Source organism: Lissotriton helveticus, chromosome 3_1 (assembly GCF_964261635.1).
Source record: "Lissotriton helveticus chromosome 3_1, aLisHel1.1, whole genome shotgun sequence".
In the NCBI taxonomy this organism is placed as follows: Eukaryota; Metazoa; Chordata; class Amphibia; order Caudata; family Salamandridae; genus Lissotriton; species Lissotriton helveticus.
In genome coordinates, this window is record NC_136061.1 from 1,919,535,526 (window position 1) to 1,919,548,056 (window position 12,531).

Consider the following 12,531-nt stretch of genomic DNA (forward strand, 5'->3'; position numbering starts at 1 on the left):
CACAAAGTGCACATATTGTAAATAGGTCAGTGGGTTACTGCTTTTGTCAGTGAGATCCTTTTGCTACTTGCAGTTTATAAGTTAAAATCCTAACAAAGAACAGTGAGCTATTAACTTTCATCTAAGAGCTGCATACAAACTGCAAGGTATAAACTAGAGCGTTATGTTTTTTTCCCTAAGCCTTTGATTATCCTAATGTTGCAAAAAGTGTTATTTTAGTACAAATCAATAATGATTTTTAAAGAGAACCCCCAATCATGGTATTAAGTTTTAAATTCTGAGTTTGTGTTTCTTCAGGCCAATCACTATTAAACTATACTGTCTACTAGTATGGTTATCATGTGACTCCTACACCTTGTAGTCCTTTGTCTTATGTAACATTTCCTATACAGTCATTTACACACGTAAAATTGATTGTCTCTGTGTATATTGCTGACGACAGAAACTCCATGGCTCGGAAACAAATGGCTCGTGCTTCTAATTTTAAACATTTTTGGGACATTCTGTGATTAAAATAAATTCACAAAGTGGAATATGTTTCTAATGTCAATAGCTCATATTAATCGTTAAATAATCATGTGTATCCATTGGTTGAATTACATAACATAATAAGCTGTAACTGGTCAGTGAAATGCCACACAAATACTAAAGATTGGGATGTTTTGCGCATCCTGGCCACACCTCTAACTCCGCCCACTGATCCAATCCTCAGGTCATTCCCGCCCTCTGATTCTCCGCCCACAGTTCCCCTACTTTTTTTTCCCCCACTTCGACCACTGGTTCTGCCCCAAGTCCAGTGGTTTAGGAGACCTTTGCTGAATGCTGGGATTGCCAAAACCGCTCACTCTTGAGCCTCTTTTTCCCCCACTCTAAACTTTCTTTCACTTTATCTACCTTGCATGCCCATTTTTGTAATCCTTGCTTTCTTCCTTTGCCACTGATTTCCTACCTTTCTCTTGCTCCTTCTTTCTCTCTTTCCTGCCTTTGTTCTCTGGCTCTGGGTGAAAGTCTGGTGAAAATATGTAGAAGTCTGAAGCTCCTCCTCTTCTACTGCGTCACTCGTTGAGTGACGTCACATGTTGTCTGACGAGCGATGAGTTCGGGCCTTGACATGAAAATGCTGCAGGATCAACAAAGTGGACTTGGGGTGCACTCTTGCTTGGCATTAGTGCCACGTAGCCCTTTTCTGTCAAAATGTGCCATTGTCCTGCCTTGGGGTAAGAATACTACACTGCAGAGTGATTGGGAGACTCACCTGCAAACATACAAACCCGCCCGATTGATGCGGGAGACTACCAATTTCAACTAGTCTCCCGCCTCCTGATTCCTGCATTCAAAAACTCAATTGATCAGGGGGCTTCAGCCGGTACTGGCCTAGTGAGACTCATAGTATTTACTGCCAGTAACCTGCTCCTGCAAGCCAGTGCACAACATTTTTGTCACACTCTCTCTGCTTGCCTAGCGCTTTCTCCGTGCTCCTGACAGATAAGGGAAAAAATGTGTCTGCATTCCTGATATCTGGTCCCACAGCAGCACACTTTCAAGTCCCATAAATGACAACAGACCCGATTCAGGCATCAATAGAAGTCAGTGGGAGAAAAACAATCTCTATTTTTTTCTAAAAGCTCCCACTTTCCTCTTCTAAAATGTTGGCATGTAGGCCCTTTCACTCTACACTACAGGACAATAGAACACACTCAGACACTGCTATGAGAAGCACTATGCCAGGACTTCCTCGGGCCACCGGGAGGGCCAGACAGGTGCAAGGAGAGGATGAGGTATGGGAGGAGAAACCTAAAAACAAGGGCAACGCCTCTCAAGAAAATCTGCCACCAATAACCCACTGCCCTGGCTGACATCCAGAACCCCACTAAAGCCCCAGCTACCTTAGCTGAACCAGCCCACTGTTCAAGCTGTCATTTACCAACATAGCCATGACCCTTGCCTTTGAAAATACCCACAAAGTCTTTGCCCTTCTAACTTATCCTCCAGTGCTAAATTTGTAAAAAAAAAAATATTAAAAAGTAGGTGCCAGGGCTTTTGTCAGGAGGCCATTGCACCTTGCACCACACATTGCCCCTCCCAGTGCTGCCAATGGCAGTCCCAACACAATCACTATTCATCACACACCTACAAGTGTGACAATTCAGCTTATTCCAGGCCCCCAAAGAGCGGGCTTGGGTGGCAGTCTATAGTAATTGTTCATGTATATTGAATTAATAAACAAGTGTTGTTGTGCTGACAGACAGCGCAACCATGTGGCAGACTCTTACCAGACCACTGTTGGCAACTAAGTGCTGGTGCCGAGCACTGAAAACCACCTAAGCAAGGACCCAGTGTATGCATGGGATAGAGTGCAAGGGCCCGTTTTACCGTTCTGGCCCTTTTGGTGCCTTGTATTCTATTGCTGGGGACACTTTACCTTAAGTGGCGTCACATTCCGACTTGGACCGCCTGTCTCCAGCCCTCCGCCCTTCACACCCAGACATGCACTGCCACCTCCTTATGCGCGCTGGCATGCGCCACTCCCCTATGCCACCCACTAACTAGCTCCTTCAAGCACAGCCTTCAGCCCTGGTGCCATGCTCTTTCCCTGTTTCTTCCATGCACTGCCCTCCACGGCACACTCACCCCCTTTCCCCGGAGTTCGCCGTGTCCGGCTACGCACAAATGCCCATTTACCCTCGCTCGTGCCCCCTGGTGCCACCCTTACCTCCGTCCTCGATGAGCAGAGACTGGAAGGTGGCCGAGGACTCCAGCCGGAGAGTGACGCCGTGGCCGATGACGGTGGACCTCCTGGCATTGTGCCCGGGGTGCCAGGGGATGGCATTGGGCCATGTGTCCGGGCACACATCTGCAACACACTGGAGGTTAATCTGTGAACTTAACAGCAGCAGTGAGAGCGGGGCAGAGGCGGGAAGTGGCAGAAAGCATGAGGAGGCAGAGACACTAGGAGAATGAGAGAGAGAGAGGACTCGAGAGAGTGAGAGGAAGGAGCCCTGGGAGAGTGAGACAGAGGACCAGAGAGTGAGAGCGGGGCAGAGGCGGGAAGAGGCAGAAAGAATGAGGAGGCAGAGAAAAAGGACAGAAGGAGCAGAGGCACTGGGAGAATGAGAGAGAGAGGACTCGAGAGAGTGAGAGGAAGGAGCCCTGGGAGAGTGAGAGACAGAGGACCCGAGAGTGAGAGACAGAGGACCCGAGAGTGAGAGACAGAGGACCCAAAAGTGAGAGACAGAGGACCCAAGAGTGAGAGACAGAGGACCCGAGAGTGAGAGACAGAGGACCCGAGAGTGAGAGACAGAGGACCCGAGAGTGAGAGACAGAGGACCCGAGAGTGAGAGACAGAGGACCCGAGAGAGAGAGACAGAGGACCCGAGAGTGAGAGACAGAGGACCCGAGAGTGAGAGACAGAGGACCCGAGAGTGAGAGACAGAGGACCCGAGAGTGAGAGACAGAGGACCCGAGAGTGAGAGACAGAAGACCCAAGAGTGAGAGACAGAGGACCTAAGAGTGAGAGACAGAGAACCCGAGAGTGAGAGACAGAGGACCCGAGAGTGAGAGACAGAGGACCCGAGAGTGAGAGACAGAGGACCCGAGAGAGAGAGACAGAGGACCCGAGAGTGAGAGACAGAGGACCCGAGAGTGAGAGACAGAGGACCCGAGAGTGAGAGACAGAGGACCCGAGAGTGAGAGACAGAGGACCCGAGAGAGAGAGACAGAGGACCCGAGAGTGAGAGACAGAGGACCCGAGAGTGAGAGACAGAGGACCCGAGAGTGAGAGACAGAGGACCCGAGAGTGAGAGACAGAGGACCCTAAAATGAGAGACAGAGGACCCTAAAATGAGAGACAGAGGGCCCGAGAGAGAGAGGGAGAGAGGGAGAAGAGTGAGAGACAGAGGACCCGAGAGAGAGAGACAGAGGACCCGAGAGTGAGAGACAGAGGACCCGAGAGTGAGAGACAGAGGACCCGACAGAGAGAGACAGAGGTCCCGAGAGTGAGAGACAGAGGACCCAAGAGTGAGAGACAAGAGGACCCGAGAGTGAGAGACAGAGGACCCAAGAGTGAGAGACAGAGGACCCGAGAGAGAGAGGGAGAGAGGGAGAAGAGTGAGAGACTGAGGACCCGAGAGTGAGAGACAGAGGACCCGAGAGTGAGAGACAGAGGACCCAAGAGTGAGAGACAGAGGACCCAAGAGTGAGAGACAGAGAACCCAAGAGTGAGAGACAGAGGACCCGAGAGTGAGAGACAGAGGACCCGAGAGTGAGAGACAGAGGACCCTAAAATGAGAGACAGAGGACCCTAAAATGAGAGACAGAGGGCCCGAGAGAGAGAGGGAGAGAGGGAGAAGAGTGAGAGACAGAGGACCCGAGAGAGAGAGACAGAGGACCCGAGAGTGAGAGACAGAGGACCCAAGAGTGAGAGACAAGAGGACCCGAGAGTGACAGACAGAGGACCCAAGAGTGAGAGACAGAGGACCCGAGAGAGAGAGGGAGAGAGGGAGAAGAGTGAGAGACAGAGGACCCGAGAGTGAGAGACAGAGGACCCGAGAGTGAGACACAGAGGACCCGAGAGAGAGAAGAGTGAGAGACAGAGGACCCGAGAGAGAGAGACAGAGGACCTAAGAGTGAGAGACAGATGACCCGAGAGTGAGAGACAGAGGACCCGAGAGTGAGAGACAGAGGACCCGAGAGTGAGAGACAGAGGACCCGAGAGTGAGAGACAGAAGACCCGAGAGTGAGAGACAGAGGACCCAAGAGTGAGAGACAGAGGACCCGAGAGTGAGAGACAGAAGACCCAAGAGTGAGAGACAGAGGACCCGAGAGAGAGAGACAGAGGACCCGAGAGTGAGAGACAGAGAACCCAAGAGTGAGAGACAGACGACCCGAGAGTGAGAGACAGAGGACCCAAGAGTGAGAGACAGAGGACCCAAGAGTGAGAGACAGAGGACCCGAGAATGAGAGACAGAGAACCCAAGAGTGAGAGACAGACGACCCGAGAGTGAGAGACAGAGGACCCGAGAGTGAGAGACAGACGACCCGAGAGTGAGAGACAGAGGACCCAAGAGTGAGAGACAGAGGACCCGAGAGTGAGAGACAGACGACCCGAGAGTGAGAGACAGACGACCCGAGAGTGAGAGACAGAGGACCCGAGAGTGAGAGACAGACGACCCGAGAGTGAGAGACAGACGACCCGAGAGTGAGAGATAGAGGACCCAAGAGTGAGAGACAGAGGACCCGAGAGTGAGAGACAGAGAACCCAAGAGTGAGAGACAGACGACCCGAGAGTGAGAGACAGAGGACCCGAGAGTGAGAGACAAGAGGACCCGAGAGTGAGAGACAAGAGGACCCGAGAGTGAGAGACAGAGGACCCAAGAGTGAGAGACAGAGGACCCGAGAGAGAGAGGGAGAGAGGGAGAAGAGTGAGAGACAGAGGACCCGAGAGTGAGAGACAGAGGACCCAAGAGTGAGAGACAAGAGGACCCGAGAGTGAGAGACAGAGGACCCAAGAGTGAGAGACAAGAGGACCCAAGAGTGAGAGACAGAGGACCCAAGAGTGAGAGACAAGAGGACCCGAGAGTGAGAGACAGAGGACCCAAGAGTGAGAGACAGAGGACCCGAGAGTGAGAGACAGAGGACCCGAGAGTGAGAGACAAGAGGACCCGAGAGTGAGAGACAGAGGACCCAAGAGTGAGAGACAAGAGGACCCGAGAGTGAGAGACAGAGGACCCAAGAGTGAGAGACAGAGGACCCGAGAGAGAGAGGGAGAGAGGGAGAAGAGTGAGAGACAGAGGACCCGAGAGTGAGAGACAGAGGACCCGAGAGAGAGAGGGAGAGAGGGAGAAGAGTGAGAGACAGAGGACCCGAGAGTGAGAGACAGAGGACCCGAGAGTGAGAGACAGAGGACCCGAGAGTGAGAGACAGAGGACCCGAGAGTGAGAGACAGAGGACCCAAGAGTGAGAGACAGAGGACCCGAGAGAGAGAGGGAGAGAGGGAGAAGAGTGAGAGACAGAGGACCCGAGAGTGAGAGACAGAGGACCCAAGAGTGAGAGACAAGAGGACCCAAGAGTGAGAGACAGAGGACCCAAGAGTGAGAGACAGAGGACCCGAGAGTGAGAGACAGAGGACCCGAGAGAGAGAAGAGTGAGAGACAGAGGACCCGAGAGAGAGAGACAGAGGACCCAAGAGTGAGAGACAGACGACCCGAGAGTGAGAGACAGAGGACCCGAGAGTGAGAGACAAGAGGACCCGAGAGTGAGAGACAGAGGACCCGAGAGTGAGAGACAGAGGACCCGAGAGTGAGAGACAGAGGACCCTAAAATGAGAGACAGAGGACCCTAAAATGAGAGACAGAGGGCCCGAGAGAGAGAGGGAGAAGAGTGAGAGACAGAGGACCCGAGAGAGAGAGACAGAGGACCCGAGAGTGAGAGACAGAGGACCCGAGAGTGAGAGACAGAGGACCCGACAGAGAGAGACAGAGGACCCGAGAGTGAGAGACAGAGGACCCAAGAGTGAGAGACAAGAGGACCCGAGAGTGAGAGACAGAGGACCCAAGAGTGAGAGACAGAGGACCCGAGAGAGAGAGGGAGAGAGGGAGAAGAGTGAGAGACAGAGGACCCGAGAGTGAGAGACAGAGGACCCGAGAGTGAGAGACAGAGGACCCAAGAGTGAGAGACAGAGGACCCAAGAGTGAGAGACAGAGAACCCAAGAGTGAGAGACAGAGGACCCGAGAGTGAGAGACAGAGGACCCGAGAGTGAGAGACAGAGGACCCTAAAATGAGAGACAGAGGACCCTAAAATGAGAGACAGAGGGCCCGAGAGAGAGAGGGAGAGAGGGAGAAGAGTGAGAGACAGAGGACCCGAGAGAGAGAGACAGAGGACCCGAGAGTGAGAGACAGAGGACCCAAGAGTGAGAGACAAGAGGACCCGAGAGTGACAGACAGAGGACCCAAGAGTGAGAGACAGAGGACCCGAGAGAGAGAGGGAGAGAGGGAGAAGAGTGAGAGACAGAGGACCCGAGAGTGAGAGACAGAGGACCCGAGAGTGAGACACAGAGGACCCGAGAGAGAGAAGAGTGAGAGACAGAGGACCCGAGAGAGAGAGACAGAGGACCTAAGAGTGAGAGACAGATGACCCGAGAGTGAGAGACAGAGGACCCGAGAGTGAGAGACAGAGGACCCGAGAGTGAGAGACAGAGGACCCAAGAGTGAGAGACAGAGGACCCGAGAGTGAGAGACAGAAGACCCAAGAGTGAGAGACAGAGGACCCGAGAGAGAGAGACAGAGGACCCGAGAGTGAGAGACAGAGAACCCAAGAGTGAGAGACAGACGACCCGAGAGTGAGAGACAGAGGACCCAAGAGTGAGAGACAGAGGACCCAAGAGTGAGAGACAGAGGACCCGAGAATGAGAGACAGAGAACCCAAGAGTGAGAGACAGACGACCCGAGAGTGAGAGACAGAGGACCCGAGAGTGAGAGACAGACGACCCGAGAGTGAGAGACAGAGGACCCAAGAGTGAGAGACAGAGGACCCGAGAGTGAGAGACAGACGACCCGAGAGTGAGAGACAGAGGACCCGAGAGTGAGAGACAGAGGACCCGAGAGTGAGAGACAGACGACCCGAGAGTGAGAGACAGACGACCCGAGAGTGAGAGATAGAGGACCCAAGAGTGAGAGACAGAGGACCCGAGAGTGAGAGACAGAGAACCCAAGAGTGAGAGACAGACGACCCGAGAGTGAGAGACAGAGGACCCGAGAGTGAGAGACAAGAGGACCCGAGAGTGAGAGACAAGAGGACCCGAGAGTGAGAGACAGAGGACCCAAGAGTGAGAGACAGAGGACCCGAGAGAGAGAGGGAGAGAGGGAGAAGAGTGAGAGACAGAGGACCCGAGAGTGAGAGACAGAGGACCCGAGAGTGAGAGACAAGAGGACCCGAGAGTGAGAGACAGAGGACCCAAGAGTGAGAGACAAGAGGACCCGAGAGTGAGAGACAGAGGACCCAAGAGTGAGAGACAGAGGACCCGAGAGAGAGAGGGAGAGAGGGAGAAGAGTGAGAGACAGAGGACCCGAGAGTGAGAGACAGAGGACCCGAGAGAGAGAGGGAGAGAGGGAGAAGAGTGAGAGACAGAGGACCCGAGAGTGAGAGACAGAGGACCCGAGAGTGAGAGACAGAGGACCCGAGAGTGAGAGACAGAGGACCCAAGAGTGAGAGACAGAGGACCCGAGAGAGAGAGGGAGAGAGGGAGAAGAGTGAGAGACAGAGGACCCGAGAGTGAGAGACAGAGGACCCAAGAGTGAGAGACAAGAGGACCCAAGAGTGAGAGACAGAGGACCCAAGAGTGAGAGACAGAGGACCCGAGAGTGAGAGACAGAGGACCCGAGAGAGAGAAGAGTGAGAGACAGAGGACCCGAGAGAGAGAGACAGAGGACCCAAGAGTGAGAGACAGACGACCCGAGAGTGAGAGACAGAGGACCCGAGAGTGAGAGACAAGAGGACCCGAGAGTGAGAGACAGAGGACCCAAGAGTGAGAGACAGAGGACCCGAGAGAGAGAGGGAGAGAGGGAGAAGAGTGAGAGACAGAGGACCCGAGAGTGAGAGACAGAGGACCTAAGAGTGAGAGACAGAGGACCCGAGAGTGAGAGACAGAGGGCCTAAGAGTGAGAGACAGAGGACCCGAGAGTGAGAGACAGAGGACCCAAGAGTGAGAGACAAGAGGACCCGAGAGTGAGAGACAGAGGACCCAAGAGTGAGAGACAGAGGACCCGAGAGAGAGAGGGAGAGAGGGAGAAGAGTGAGAGACAGAGGACCCGAGAGTGAGAGACAGAGGACCCGAGAGTGAGAGACAGAGGACCCGAGAGTGAGAGACAGAGGACCCGAGAGTGAGAGACAGAGGACCCAAGAGTGAGAGACAGAGGACCCGAGAGAGAGAGGGAGAGAGGGAGAAGAGTGAGAGACAGAGGACCCGAGAGTGAGAGACAGAGGACCCAAGAGTGAGAGTCAAGAGGACCCGAGAGTGAGAGACAGAGGACCCAAGAGTGAGAGACAAAAGGACCCGAGAGTGAGAGACAGAGGACCCAAGAGTGAGAGACAGAGGACCCTAGAGAGAGAGGGAGAGAGGGAGAAGAGTGAGAGACAGAGGACCCGAGAGTGAGAGACAGAGGACCCGAGAGTGAGAGACAGAGGACCCGAGAGTGAGAGACAGAGGACCTAAGAGTGAGAGACAGAGGACCCGAGAGTGAGAGACAGAGGACCCGAGAGTGAGAGACAGAAGACCCAAGAGTGAGAGACAGAGGACCCAAGAGTGAGAGACAGAGGACCCGAGAGTGAGAGACAGAGGACCCGAGAGAGAGAAGAGTGAGAGACAGAGGACCCGAGAGAGAGAGACAGAGGACCTAAGAGTGAGAGACAGAGGACCCGAGAGTGAGAGACAGAGGACCCGAGAGTGAGAGACAGAAGACCCAAGAGTGAGAGACAGAGGACCCAAGAGTGAGAGACAGAGGACCCGAGAGTGAGAGACAGAGGACCCAAGAGTGAGAGACAGAGGACCCGAGAGTGAGAGGGAGAGAGGGAGAAGCGGGAGAGACAGAGAACCCAAGAGTGAGAGACAGAGGACCCGAGAGTGAGAGACAGAGGACCCGAGAGTGAGAGACAAGAGGACCCGAGAGTGAGAGACAGAGGACCCAAGAGTGAGAGACAAGAGGACCCGAGAGTGAGAGACAGAGGACCCAAGAGTGAGAGACAAGAGGACCCGAGAGTGAGAGACAGAGGACCCAAGAGTGAGAGACAGAGGACCCGAGAGAGAGAGGGAGAGAGGGAGAAGAGTGAGAGACAGAGGACCCGAGAGTGAGAGACAGAGGACCCGAGAGTGAGAGACAGAGGACCCGAGAGTGAGAGACAGAGGACCTAAGAGTGAGAGACAGAGGACCCGAGAGTGAGAGACAGAGGACCCGAGAGTGAGAGACAGAAGACCCAAGAGTGAGAGACAGAGGACCCAAGAGTGAGAGACAGAGGACCCGAGAGTGAGAGACAGAGGACCCGAGAGAGAGAAGAGTGAGAGACAGAGGACCCGAGAGAGAGAGACAGAGGACCTAAGAGTGAGAGACAGAGGACCCGAGAGTGAGAGACAGAGGACCCGAGAGTGAGAGACAGAGGACCCGAGAGTGAGAGACAGAGGACCCGAGAGTGAGAGACAGAGGACCCGAGAGTGAGAGACAGAGGACCCGAGAGTGAGAGACAGAGAACCCAAGAGTGAGAGACAGAGGACCCGAGATAGAGAGGGAGAGAGGGAGAAGAGTGAGAGACAGAGAACCCAAGAGTGAGAGACAGAGGACCCGAGAGTGAGAGACAGAGGACCCAAGAGTGAGAGACAGAGGACCCGAGAGTGAGAGACAGAGGACCCGAGAGAGAGAAGAGTGAGAGACAGAGGACCCGAGAGAGAGAGACAGAGGACCTAAGAGTGAGAGACAGAGGACCCGAGAGTGAGAGACAGAGGACCCGAGAGTGAGAGACAGAGGACCCGAGAGTGAGAGACAGAGGACCCGAGAGTGAGAGACAGAGGACCCGAGAGTGAGAGACAGAGAACCCAAGAGTGAGAGACAGAGGACCCGAGATAGAGAGGGAGAGAGGGAGAAGAGTGAGAGACAGAGAACCCAAGAGTGAGAGACAGAGGACCCGAGAGTGAGAGACAGAGGACCCAAGAGTGAGAGACAGAGGACCCGAGAGTGAGAGACAGAGGACCCAAGAGTGAGAGACAGAAGACCCGAGAGAGAGAGGGAGAGAGGGAGAAGAGTGAGAGACAGAGGACCCGAGAGTGAGAGACAGAGGACCCGAGAGTGAGAGACAGAGGACCCGAGAGTGAGAGACAGAGGACCCGAGAGAGAGAGACAGAGGACCCGAGAGTGAGAGACAGAGGACCCGAGAGTGAGAGACAGAGGACCCGAGAGTGAGAGACAGAGGACCCGAGAGTGAGAGACAGAGGACCCTAAAATGAGAGACAGAGGACCCTAAAATGAGAGACAGAGGGCCCGAGAGAGAGAGGGAGAGAGGGAGAAGAGTGAGAGACAGAAGAGTGAGAGACAGAGGACCCGAGAGTGAGAGACAGAAGAGTGAGAGACAAAGGACCCAAGCGTGAGAGACAGAGGAGCCTAAAATGAGAGACAGAGGACCCGAGAGAGAGAGGGAGAGAGGGAGAAGAGTGAGAGACAGAAGACCCAAGAGTGAGAGATAGAGGACCCAAGAGTGAGAGACAGAGGACCCGAGAGTGAGAGACAGAGGACCCGAGAGTGAGAGACAGAAGAGTGAGAGACAGAGAACCCGAGAGTGAGAGACAGAGGACCCGAGAGAGAGAGGGAGAGAGGGAGAAGAGTGAGAGACAGAGAACCCAAGAGTGAGAGACAGAGGACCCGAGAATGAGAGACAGAGGACCCGAGAGTGAGAGACAGAGGACCCAAGAGTGAGAGACAGAGGACCCGAGAGTGAGAGACAGAGGACCCAAGAGTGAGAGACAGAGGACCCGAGACAGAGAGGGAGAGAGGGAGAAGAGTGAGAGACAGAGGACCCGAGAGTGAGAGACAGAGGACCCGGGAGTGAGAGACAGAGGACCCGAGAGTGAGAGACAGAGGACCCGAGAGTGAGAGACAGAGAACCCAAGAGTGAGAGACAGAGGACCCGAGAGTGAGAGACAGAAGAGTGAGAGACAGAGAACCCAAGAGTGAGAGACAGAGGACCCGAGAGTGAGAGACAGAGGACCCGAGAGAGAGAGGGAGAGAGGGAGAAGAGTGAGAGACAGAGGACCCGAGAGTGAGAGACAGAGGACCCGAGAGTGAGAGACAGAGGACCCGAGAGAGAGAGACAGAGGACCCGAGAGTGAGAGACAGAGGACCCGAGAGTGAGAGACAGAGGACCCGAGAGTGAGAGACAGAGGACCCGAGAGTGAGAGACAGAGGACCCTAAAATGAGAGACAGAGGACCCTAAAATGAGAGACAGAGGGCCCGAGAGAGAGAGGGAGAGAGGGAGAAGAGTGAGAGACAGAAGAGTGAGAGACAGAGGACCCGAGAGTGAGAGACAGAAGAGTGAGAGACAAAGGACCCAAGAGTGAGAGACAGAGGACCCTAAAATGAGAGACAGAGGACCCGAGAGAGAGAGGGAGAGAGGGAGAAGAGTGAGGGACAGAAGAGTGAGAGACAGAAGACCCAAGAGTGAGAGACAGAGGACCCGAGAGTGAGAGACAGAGGACCCAAGAGTGAGAGACAGAGGACCCGAGAGTGAGAGACAGAGGACCCAAGAGTGAGAGACAGAGGACCCGAGAGTGAGAGACAGAGGACCCGAGAGTGAGAGACAGAAGAGTGAGAGACAGAGAACCCAAGAGTGAGAGACAGAGGACCCGAGAGTGAGAGACAGAGGACCCGAGAGTGAGAGACAGAGGACCAGAGAGTGAGAGACAGAGTACCCAAGAGTGAGAGACAGAGGACCCGAGAGAGAGAGACAGAGGACCCGAGAGTGAGAGACAGAGGACCCGAGAGTGAGAGACAG

The 12,531-nt window shown here is 54.2% G+C and overlaps 1 protein-coding gene across 1 annotated transcript in view; it reads right to left on the reverse strand.

Annotated features, from left to right (window-relative positions):
• The window catches only part of LOC144823963 (cell surface hyaluronidase-like), a 582,809-nt gene that overhangs the window by 348,422 nt on the left and 221,856 nt on the right, over nucleotides 1-12,531 (reverse strand). Inside the window, exon 4 of the mRNA XM_078682928.1 lies at nucleotides 2,714-2,854. Coding sequence (XP_078539054.1) covers nucleotides 2,714-2,854 — 141 coding nt within the window. The remainder of the gene's footprint in view (nucleotides 1-2,713; nucleotides 2,855-12,531) is intronic.